The 12,701-nt window shown below is 35.5% G+C and overlaps 1 protein-coding gene and 1 non-coding gene across 2 annotated transcripts in view; one reads left to right on the forward strand and one right to left on the reverse strand.

The window, feature by feature from the left end:
* The window catches only part of LOC112127700 (extended synaptotagmin-3-like), an 18,765-nt gene extending 10,030 nt beyond the window's left edge, over positions 1-8,735 (forward strand). The window contains exon 2 of the mRNA XM_024229035.1: positions 8,630-8,735. Within this exon, the coding sequence (XP_024084803.1) occupies positions 8,630-8,686 (57 nt within the window). The 3' untranslated portion in view covers positions 8,687-8,735. The remainder of the gene's footprint in view (positions 1-8,629) is intronic.
* A 3,520-nt stretch (positions 8,736-12,255) lies between these two features.
* Trnal-aag lies at positions 12,256-12,473 on the reverse strand. Its single transcript has 2 exons — positions 12,437-12,473; positions 12,256-12,291 (listed from the first exon to the last, which is right to left on the reverse strand). It is a non-coding gene; the product is annotated as a tRNA-Leu (tRNA).
* Between the last annotated feature and the right edge of the window lie 228 nt (positions 12,474-12,701).

Raw genomic sequence — 12,701 nt, forward strand, 5'->3', positions numbered from 1 at the left:
CCAAGTAAGAATCTATTATTTTAGAACATAATGATGTAGAACAATTTATCTATGATATAAGGCTTTTCTTGCTATATTTTGTCTAAAGTAGTATGGAATTCCATAGTAGAGAATCTGTGTTTGAATAAAACTTCCTTTAGTTCCAGCACTGTTTGCTTGAACTAAAAGAAATTTTATTCAAACACGGCTTTTCTTGCTATCATTTGGAACAGAAAAGCTTTTTTTTATAATTCTACATTGCCAAGACATGACAATTTGAATGAGCTATTACCGGTGTTGGGTGGGGCCACAGTGCAAAAGTACGTGCCGCGTCACCACCAAAACAGAAATACTTGTGACAGTATAACTTTATTAACGAAGAATGGATGGGTTCTAAAAAAATGCAATGCGTAATATTTTTATACTTAATTTTTTTTCTTGTTTAGCCCGAAGATATGGTAATATAAAGGTGCTATTTCCCGAATGGTGAATTATTCGATTTTTTGGGCGTCATAGCGGCTCATTTTAACGTTTCATTAATTTTCTTTGGGTCCTTGAATAGAATTCAATGGAAATGGCCAATTTAGAGAAAAGGATTCTACTCCAATTCCATCAAATTCTGAATTGAACTCCTTGGGTGAATTTTCACCCTTGGAAATTGATAACATGGCGCATGTCTAACTCACATTTATCCATCATCGCACTCACCTACGGAAAAATATCTCTCTATAAATGGCTATATAAAAGCAAATGAGAAACTACAAGCAAAATTACTACCATCAAACTATTATTTAATATAATAACAAATGAAGTTCCTGTCCCACGTCTTTCACACCTCTTTTCACTGGTGGAACCTTCACCATTAATGTTGTATCAAGCATAATTACTACAATCAACTATAACGCATATTAATAATCATAAAAACAGTCTGAAGGAAACTCTTTACTTTCTTTGTGAGATTTCCTCCTGTGGTCTAGGCGATGATAAACCTATCGCTTCATAGTTAAAGCTAGATACTAGTGACATTCACTCTCTGATCAATCCAAGAAATATTCACTGCACCGTAAGGAGGTTCTATTCTTCGATGCAGCATCTTTCATGTTTGGTTTCATTATAAATAAAAAATTAAAAGGGATGGAAAACTATGAAGACTTATAGGTCCGAAATCCGCGTTGGCCGTGTCAACACTAAACTAACCTTATACAAGATGTTACTCCGACCAATTTGGACAAACGGTGTGGAACTGTGAAGTTCTGCCAAGCCTTTTTGTTTTTAATTTGACCACCTTGATGAATTTACCATCTGCCGTTGGACGCATATTATGCTGGTACACAACTCAATAATAAAGACACGAACTTCGTACGGGCTTAAAAAGGATCCCCGGGTTTTAATTTCAATTTTATTCCACCCCGAGAACAATTAAATCATTCGCAAATTTGTTGAAGGGATGTCGGCGGTGTAATCGGATTGTTTCTCACAGATGGAATTGAAATCGCTAAACAATTACACGTTCGCGGCATACTGATGATATACAACACATTCCGACTTTGGCTTTTCTTTATCATAAATCTATGTAAATCTCCAATATTGCGGCGATCTTGTGATTCGTTTATTTCACAATGGGTTATAGAGTACAGTTCGACGACCAGATCCGAATAATAATAATAATAATCATGTTAATCATTGCTTTATTAAAACTTTTTCTCGTTAAATTAAAGCACAAAAGCATTATGGTCATGGATCGTCCGATACATCTGCCAGAGGTTATTGGTTTACCATAATATATGTTACTAATATACGCAGTACTGAAGAGAGAGAGAAGAAAAGAACAAAACATATATAATAAAATACAAACTTCTTGGGAGAGTAAAACAACCAAAGTGTATGAGGCGAATCTCACCCAAAATCGAGCACTGTTAAAAAGTGACAGTCTCGACGTAACGAGAATTGCATAGGGAGCATATACCAAAGTTACCCCTATTCCCCACGGCTGAATTTACATCTCAGCTTAAAAGCCCATCTTAGTTCACGCAAAAATACCGTCAAAATTAGGCTGCGGGAAATCAAACATGGCTGAAGCTTCTAATTCCTTGTTAAGAGACAAGTGTGTGGATGTCTGAACCCGTCATAAGCAATCTTCCCGATGCTGAGAGGAAGTCTTGGAGAGGAGAGTCGAAAAATGGACATGCCAATTTACAGATGTTTTCAAGGGTCAATGAGGATGACTAGATTGTATTTGTTAGATAAAAATGTCCAATGAGCAAACCAATAGGAATTTTAATTATTCTCAAATGCTGTGACTCTTGTAAACCTTCTGTCCGAAGAAAGCATCAGTTTTGTTATGAAAAAGAAATGAGTCTATTTTATTTAGACCTGCCGTCTCATATCAGCTAGTTACAAGCACCTATTGCTTCAAACATTACTAAAATCGACTCACCCATTATTCAACTACACACTCCAACAATCAATCACCTTCACCTCTTATATCTAAATTAAAAAGATTTCGAAGAAGATACTATATTGGGGTGGGGGAGATAGGAAGTAACGATCCACCGTAAGGTGAAATTGTATTGGACTCTTCAGAGTTCAGACGTTTCAATCTTGTCATTGGAGGGTCTATAAAATGAGCTTTGATCGGATCTACCTTGACTGGTAGATTTTGCTGAATAGATTGCAAACATTTAAAAATATTGTACAAAATATATTCCTAAATTACTCGCGGATTATCATTAGGGGCCTTCACACGTAGCTCAAGAGTCGACTCTTGAACGGGACACTCTTGATGCAAGGTTTGAGTGCGGTTAAAACTTCACACGCCAGATTTTTGTACACCCGTCTTGGCGTGCACGCAAAACTGTTGGCCAGGAGTGTGCCGTTCAAGAGTGTGCCACGCAGGAGTGGGTCGTGTTTAGACGCCACACTCTTAACCCCACGCAAACCTCGACGCTGAATTCGTCCGCTCAAAAACGTACGTGTAAAGAGTAAACTTACAGTTTTAACGTCATTCCTGAGTGGCGTGCGAAGTTTCCAAATATTGGAAAGTTTTCATTCCACGCCAAGTGACTGTGTTACAGCATACATAATAAAAATGGCTATAATAGTTGGTAATCATTTTAAACAAGCTTTTTCTGTGGCTGCTGCTGGTTGTGTAGTCTACCTACGGAAGAAATTAGAAAGAAAACGTCGTGTTTGGGTGAAGAGGTTCAGGGAAGATTTCAACGATCAACCACTTGTTCGAGAACTCAGAGAAAATTACCCTGACGATTTCAGAAATTATCTGAGACAATTTATTTTAAAAAAAGGAAAGATTTGAATATTAAGTTTAGATAAAACTCCAAAAAAGGAATAGAATGAAAACAAAAAGGGGAAGCAGAGAAATTGAAAGGATTTTGATAGAAGATTCACACAATTGGAATGTAGAGAGAAGGAAAATATCTGTAGGATCCTTTCTTGTACAGACTTACAAATATTAAATCGATTAGGTTTCGTGGTCCGATTGACCAAATAAATTGTTTTCAATTAATTAATGTTTAAGTTAGGTATTGCGCGACATAAAAAAGTGAGTGTCACGAGCGGGATTCGAACCTACGACCTTCGGCTAAATACTTGTGCTATGGTGACTTCGACCCACTCGGACACCAACATCCCTTCTCAACCCACCTTTCTGAAAAATGACAAAAAGGAGGGAAAATTCAAGAAAGTGGTAGAGCAGCGGCCGAAGGTCGTGGGTTCGAATCTCGCTCGTGACACTGACTTTTTATCTCGACCAATACCTTACTTAAAGACTTATAAATGTTATTGGTCCATATCGATCATTTTGGTCTTGTTATCCTTGTTGAATAAGTCTGTCAGTCGCTGACTGATAGTGAGAACGACAATTTTAGAATCAACACTGAAGATGGCGAAATGTCTAAACGAGTCTGACAGAACAACCCAACAAGCTGATCACTGTGAAAACCGGGATAAAAAAATTTCATTGCTTATAAAATACATCAATTGTAAATATACTTTGTTTTATTAATGTAATGAAATAATTAGAAAATCACAAAATAAAGGGATACGCAATATTGAAAAAGATGGAAGGCAAAAATAGCTGAAACCAAGCAAAAAAGAAAGACGTTGGCGTTTAATAAGAAAAGAACTGTTCGGTTTTCATCTCAAATATGATTTTTGAGGATTTTTGAGAAACTAAATTGAACGAGGAGTAAAAAATTCCCTTAACAACGAAAAATATACTAGCAACAATGGTTTTGTGTTTGGACCTTCATACTTTTGATCTACTTCTCAGTTAGTAGAGGGAAGAATTAAGAAAAGGGACACAGTGATGAGACCTAGCATTTCTACCGAACAATGCCTTACTGCCGCTCTGAGATTTTTGGCAACCTTTTGAGAACAGTAGCGAACAGAAGCAGATCGACAGTATAAGAACGTAATGAACCCGTCGGCGCTGATGACGCATCAGCCCCGTTCAAACCTCCACGCTGAAACGCATTTACACTGACGCTTTTGAGCGTAGATTTGCGTGTCCCGCTCAATCGTCGACTCTTGAGCGTACGTGTGAAGGCCCCATTAGCAATCGCCACCTCCAGCAGACATATTTAAGAAAATTCAATGCCCTGAAGATGAGGTCGGGATTCGTTCTTTCTTAACCTCATAATCAAAATTAAAATGCTGAATGACAGAAAATGTCATCTAGTAAGGGAGTAATTGTTTATTAATGGTTTTCTAAACCCAATAGGTTTTGTTATGACCAAGAGTCTGGTAGTAATTTCTTAGAATTTTATCAGTATTCTTTCTCTTTTCTGTCTTTCCTCTCTCTTCTCTCGCTTCTTTCTCTATCTTTTCTTTCTTTCCTCTCTCTTCTCTCGCTTCTTTCTCTATCTTTTCTCTTTTCTCCCTCTTTGNTCCCTCTCTCTCTCTCCTTCTCTCTCTCTCTCTCTCTCCTTTTCTCTCTCTCTCTCTCCTTTTCTCTCTCTCTCTCTCTCTCTCTCTCTCCTTTTTTTTCTCTCTCTCTCCTTTTCTCTCTCTCTCTCCTTTTCTCTCTCTCTCTCTCTCTCCTTTTCTCTCTCTCTCTCTCTCTCCTTTTCTCTCTCTCTCTCTCCTTTTCTCTCTCTCTCTCTCCTTTTCTCTCTCTCTCTCTCCTTTTCTCTCTCTCTCTCACCTTTTCTCTCTCTCTCTCACCTTTTCTCTCTCTCTCTCCTTTTCTCTCTCTCTCTCCTTTTCTCTCTCTCTCTCCTTCTCTCTCTCTCTCTCTCTCTCTCTCCTTTTCTCACTCTCTCTCCCTCTCTCTCTCCCTCTCCCTCTCCCTCTCCCTCTCCCTCTCTTCTGTCATACTTTACATAAAAAACGTATTTTTCAAAAACATCACCTTTGTTTTGATGATAATTGAGACAGGTCCAATTAATTATTTTTAAAAACGAACCCTTTAGTCTAGGAAGAAACATGAATGCGGAAAGGTTAAAAAAAGATGATCGTGCCAGTAATCCTTAGTCATCATTTAAACATCAATTAAACTTCACCAATTAAAGAAAGGTAACATCACTTTGCTCACGGTAAATAAACAGCCGCGTCGACCTGGCCCATGCGTACTTTCTAAAACTAAAGGCAACCTTTTTTGTCCGTGAAAGCTGTACAAACTACCCACGTAACAATGGGTTTTGTACCGGATTGCCCACTTGGGGAGGAAAAATGACACGTACATCCGCTGGCTACCTCAAAATGTGGGTCTCAATTTACTTCTAACTACAACCAAATTGTTACAAAGTATGTGCGACAAAGATTGTATATTTTCAGAGGAAAAACATCTATCACACACTCTTTCTCTCTCACTCACTGACCCATTTTCTCTCTCTCTGTCTCTATCTCTCTCTCTCTCTCTCTCTCTTTCTCTCTCTCTCTCTCTCTCTCTTTCCCTCTCTCTCTCTCTCACACACACATTCGCGCGCGCGCCCACACACACACACACACACACACACACACACACACACACACGTGCGAGATTGTGAATGGTTCAGAGCGTATTTAGTAATAAACAAAAGATTACTTTATGGCCAGCAGTTACATTAAAATTTATCCAGTGGGCTGGGTTGGTATCGTGCTTGACACTTGGGATCATTATAGCTGCCGTTTGGTTGTAAATTGTCAACATTTGGCACAAACGTATTATCGTTGACTCGGACCGTTTGCAACTTCACACTATTAATCTCAAGGCCTTGGCCCACAGCGTTTGGGATTTTACGAGCCGGGTGTATTAAAACGAGGGCGTTGTGTAAAATATTTCTCATACCGGGACTGTAAGGTACAAAATTGTCTGTGAGTATCGCAGAAATGAAGTTTGAATTAATTAGTACAAAAAGCACATCGGTTCAACGAAATAGTTTTATCTCGTACACCTGGTGTGCAGATTCAGCAAAGTAATGTTCGTGTAATATTTTCTTCAATTTTGATAATTTTTAAGTAAGATTTCATAGTGAACCCTAATTTTCTCCTGTATGCAGCTATGATTAGTTAATTCTACAAAGAAGAGACGATTTTTATACATGTCTATTTTAAAAAAATGATTGTAGTGTCCCCATCCAAAATTGACTTTTTTCTCGTACCTATTTCCTGTAATCACCGTTAACCTTTACAGTTATTTTATTCGCTGATTGCGTTTCTGGTAAAACAGATTAAAATATCGTATGGATTACAAATTAAAAATAGTAGGACAAAGAAGCCCTTGCGAATATTGACTGGGAATATAAACTTGGGATTCAGCAGTCTTTTAGCCACCAGGAGAATGGATTATTTTTTAAATAGTTTATAATCTGGTTTCTTTGCTACTATCAACTGGTTTGTAAACTTAACAAAATATCGTATCTTATAGATGAAAAATATGAGTATGATAAAGAAATCCTCTTTCACATACATTTTTAGAATTGAGCTGGCTTTTATCCACCAAGATAATAAATTAGCTACAAATATAAATATTTAATAACTCAGAGCCCAGTTTTGTTCATTTTTTTCCCACAAGAACTAAAGTTAAAATAGTTTCCCACAATAAGAATTGATTGATTGGGGTCAAAGTTTCAGACGAAAATATTTTTAAAAAATCATCTCGAAAAATTACGTTTATTTTCCCGAAAAAAATAATTTTATTAACTGAACAATTATGGCATGCGCAATAAACAGAATGAAAGGTCTTATAGGTTAAAATGGTAGAAGAAAGCCCCGTCATAATGGACAAAATTTAAATTTTTTATAATCTACCTTCACTGCGACGACGCTGCAGCTTATCAGAACATCTTACAGATTAACAATACCAGGGCGAAAAACGTCCCCATGCAGGAGCTTCTTTGAATTCATCTTTTTTATTCACTAGCAGAACGAATTAGCTTCAAATCGAAAGTCAAGTTTCTTTCCGTCCAATGCTAGATTTAAAAACATCCAAATAGCTTGGAGATTGAAAATATTTGGATTAAATGCGGCCCCTTGCGAGAACTCGTTGGGATTTATTGATCTGTCAACCACCAGTATAGATTAGTTCAATTTTTTTTCCAATGTATTTGTTTTGTGACTAATCCCAGACATACACAGCTTATCCAAATATATTATTGCTTAAAAACTTGTGGAGCTATTGACCTGCACTTTCAGTTTTCCAACAAAATGAATGACCTACAAATATTGTACAGATTAAAAATAGTTGGGCTAAGAACGTCACCTTGTAAAAGATCCTTGACATATGAAGGAACTAAGCTATTTTTGGTCTACCAACATAACGAAGTAGCTTCAAATGTTTTGAAATGTACTTTGATTACGCGAATTATTATTGTATTATGCCAGACTTATTTTTTTAAAAATTAGAAATTTAGCAGTTTTTTTATCTATCAGCAGAATCAATCAGCATCGGATCTTTTAGAATCTAATTTAATTGCGACGAATGTCAGACTTATCAAAAGGTTTTATATTGTAGATTAAAATTAATTGGGCTAAGTATGTCACCTTGTAAAAGGCACCTTGGTATGTGAATGAACTAAGCATTTTTTGATCCACCAGCAAAACCAATTAGCTTCAAATGTTTTAAAATGTGCTTTCATTGTGCGATTAATGCCAGGCTAATACAGCCCTTAAAATATTTTATTTTAAAGATTAAAAATAACGTCCCCTTGCACGAACCCCTGGATAGTTTTTTGTCCATCTGTGTGAATCTAGATAAATTGGGACTAAAGGTTGGTTCTACTCTCAGAATTTTAAATTCTGTGAGTGGAACCATCTTTTACAAAAAGTGTATCGACATACTCACCCCGCCTTCATTATTTCTACTAATGTCAGACTTACAAAAGATTTTATATTGTAGATTAAACATAGTTGAACTAAGAACGTCTTGCAAAAACTTGTAAATTCAACGAATTTTTTATCCAGAGTGAAAGGAGTGAGCTCAATTTTTTTTTGTTCGACGAATGACAACTAGTGCCAAAAATGATGCCTTGCAGGGCTCTTTCAAAATTTTTCTAGTAATGGCTTTCTAATTCGTTCATTTGTTATTTTTAATTAAGCATAACTTTAAAGCATGTACATTTTTCATTATATTATTTTTTTAAGTTGCGATATCGTCAATTTTCAAACGAATATTTAACTAACTGATCCATTAATCGATGTTATTTTGTTTCAGGTTTTCTTCCCCGATATCGAGAGAGCCGAATGGGTTAACAGGGTAAGTTTAGGGTAAATCGATAGCACTTAAAAAAATTAAAACCCTATTACCGCTCCATTTTCCTTCCATAATAATTCTCAAAGCCATCGGCTGGACGTTGGAGCCGTGGCATCTCGCTACAACCCATTTTCTTGGTCGTTGCCCCAATTTGTTATCAACTGGGGGGGGGGGTCAGTTAGACAAAGTTGTTCATGTAAGAAAATTTATCAAAAATGTTTTAACAAGTTTGTTGTTGCTTTTTTTTTACAATGAGATTAGTTAGGTTTGTTCTGGGTCATCAACCGAAAGATTAACTTTTGTCGAGTAATCATTTTGTTTTTTTAAATGAGGTTAAAATACTTTAAAACTGTTTTAGTCATGTCATTTTTTCTACCATTCTTGAAAATTAGTTTTTATTTAATCACTTTTAATTAAGTAGTATTACGGTGTCCTTTTTAGATAGCTCGGCTGAATTTCTCTTGAAGTTTATCGAAAAACCATAAAATACGTATTTAATATTTTTAGTCGTATTAAATTTTTACGGCTTTTTTAAAAATATTTCTTGTCAGGGTACATAAAACCAGTACAACTTGGAAATTGTAATTGAGAACATATACTCTTTTAAAGGACTTTTTACACTGAAAATTATGGCGCAATCAGATTGTAAATTGGTGAAGGATTATCAAATTTATTGTACAAAATGTGATATGAAAAATCTTAATTTCGTTTTTTGTTTTCAAAAGTAATTTTTTTGTTAACTTTTTCATCTCAACCTTACATAAAAAGAATTAATTAATTGAAATAATTAGTATGGTCAATTAGATCGCTAAAGATAAATGGATTGTTATCAATAATATACATGAAAAACATAAAATAACAATACATGCAAACATAAAGTTACAAAACATTCTCGTAGTAACATAATATTCTCATTTCCCAGGAGTCCACACCACACATTTATGCTATGGACAATTTAGTGATAACATGGATACTCAGTTCAGTGATTTTACTATGCCCACTTACAAATACCACGTTGAAATGTAATCTTCCAGCACTAGATGAGAGAAGGGTTTTTTTATTTATTACATCTTCACAATATAATCAATGGGCGACTAAATTTCATGTCATTTCATGTATCACTTTCAATGTCCCAATAAATGCTACCAGGCAACCATCTATGTTTAGAGCACCCTTTTGTAAAACAAATTACATATTTTATTCACCAATAAATATAATGATTATTTGGAGATCGTGAAATGCGCTCTGGTGTGACGAAGATTTAGAAAAACCTTTCCTTTATCGTGCCAATGTTTCGATCTTTATTTAGATCATCTTCAGGGCTCAAAGTGTTTGTTTTCTGTTGCACTCTAAACACGACACATAAGAATGACACATCTACACAGAAAACAAACATTTTGAGCCCTGAAGATGATCTCAATAAAGTTCGAAACGTTGGCATAATAAAGAAAATGTTTTTCTAAACCCTACGTCACACCAGACCGCACTTCACGATCTCCAAATAATCACTGGCTAACGGTCACTAAATACTACACATTTCACACACGTTTCGATCTTCATTCAGATCATCTTCATGGCTCAGTGTTGTTTTTTTGTTCAGTAGCTATACGCCACTCTCAACAGGACACACAAGAATGACACATCTACACAGTAAACAAACACTTTGAACTCTGAAGATGATCTCAATAAAGTTCGAAACGTTGGCATAATAAAGAAAATATTTTTCTAAACCCTACATCACACTAGACCGCATCTCACGAACTTCAAATAATACTTTTCCAGTAAAGTTTAAGTTCGTATTTTTTATTTTTTTTTAATTATAGTGGGTTTGATTTTATATTTGTAAGTTAATTGTTTCGACATTGGAATTTCATAAAACAATAATCGTATTTTGAATAAAATAAAATTAGACAAGAGAAACGACACTAGAGCCTAAAATAAAGGCTGAATTAAGAGGCATACTTCTTTTTATGAGATTTTCAAGAATACAAACGTATGATGTATGTTCCTTACAACAACCTCAGCCTTCCCATATTAGTCCGAGCAAAAACTACAATTAAAGCAAGGGTAGCATTTGAAGTCAATGTACTGCAAAACTAATTTGATTTATTGGCCTTTTATTGTGGAAAAAGACAAAGAGATATTTTTTTACATTAGAGGAATATGGCATTATGTTTTACGATACTGTTTACATGGATTTGCCGTCCCAAATCGTCCTGACAAAAGAGGTTATTTATCGCGAAAGATAAAGCTTAAATAACATTCTTGTAACGACTGTAATATTTATGCAAAAATCGAGTTTTCATAATAGTATAAACGACGGAATAATTTTTTTTTTAATTTCTCTTAATTGCGCCACGTCGGCATGAGAATTTAAGATCAACTTATAATAAGTTTTTGTTCCGATGGGGGAAAGAGGACGAAGATCGATCAAAGCTCCAGTTAAGGATATCTGTAGCTAACTTTGACAGATGTGTAACTCTAAACGTATTATTACGAATGATAGAACTTTATTGCACAAGTATTCCAATATTTCTTAACCTCTAGGAGTAGAGGGGATGGATTTTTTTTGTATTATGTTAGTCTTTATTCGGATTTTTTTATTCGCAAAACAAATTTTATACCTCCATAAAGTCAATACGTTCCATTTAGCAGTTGCAGAATATTTACATGTCACGATTTTGTCGGATCAAATTTTTACAATGGAGTCGCTTTTTTCAAAATCTTACAAATGAATGACTTATGAATATAAACAACCCCATTAGAGTTTGTGGTCCGATTGACCGAATTACTTTTTTCAATTAATTAATTTTTACGCAAGTTATTGGTTGAGATAAAACGTCAGTGTCACGAGCGGGATTCGAACTCACGACCTTCGGCTCAATACGCTGCTGCTCTACCACTGGAGCTATCGTGAATTCGATCCACTCGGACCCCAACTTCCCATCTCAACCCCACCTTTCGAATATTCCCTCCTTTTTGTCATTTTTTAAATGTCGTGTAATCAATTCGATTCTCGGTGACAAATGAAATGGCCACGGAGAGCTTTAGTGAAGATATACTGATTAAATACATTAGAGTTCGTGGTCGACTGACTGAATAACTTTTTTCATTAATTAATCTTTAGGCAAGGAATTGGTTGAGATAAAAAAGCCAGTGTCACGAGCGGGATTCGAACTCACGACCTTAGGCCGCTGCTCTACCACTTGAGCTATCGCGACTTCGATCCACTCGGGCATTCAATTACATAGACTGAATAACATTTTTTTACTTATATTTATCGTACCTCTCAATCACCATCCTTGAGTTTTCAAGATTATCAGAAAAAGTCTCGTTTTAATTATTTAAAAAATAATAATGAACAGAAAAATGACAAAAATTTACATTATTTAAGGGTTGATGGGTAAACAGGAAAGGTTAAACTACTGTTGCTGCATTTTTTTTTTTTTTAATTCACATGTAAAACAAAAAGTCTAGTTTACAACCATATTCATCATCCATTATGTTTAATGGTCTAATTGACCAAATTACCTTTTTCAATTAATTATTCTTTTTATGTAAGGTCTTGGTTGAAATAAAAAAGTTGGTGTCACGAGCGGGATTCGAACCCACGACCTTCAGCTGTTTCAATAGGTTGCATGAATAAAACAATAACCACAAAATTCACTAGTTTTCGTGGTCCGCTTGACCAATCAATATCTTTCAATTAATTAAGATTTTTAGTTGAGATAAAAAAGCCAGTGTCACGAGCGGGATTCGAACTCACGACCTTAGGCCGCTGCTCTACCACTTGAGCTATCGTGACTTCGATACACTCGGGCACCAACTTCCTATCTCAAACCCACCTTTCGAATTTTCCCTCCTTTTTTCCATTAGCGTAAAGATTAATTGAATATAAACAACATTAAAAAAGTTTTATGGTTCTGAAACACCACTGAAGATGGCGAAATGGCAAGACATGAGGATAGGCAGAACAAAATGAACTGTAGCGACCAAATTATAGGTTCATCACAAACCTTATAATTTTTTCTCA

This window comes from Cimex lectularius, unplaced genomic scaffold (assembly GCF_000648675.2).
Source record: "Cimex lectularius strain Harlan isolate CLEC.00 unplaced genomic scaffold, Clec_2.1 scaffold210, whole genome shotgun sequence".
Lineage (NCBI taxonomy): Eukaryota > Metazoa > Arthropoda > Insecta > Hemiptera > Cimicidae > Cimex > Cimex lectularius.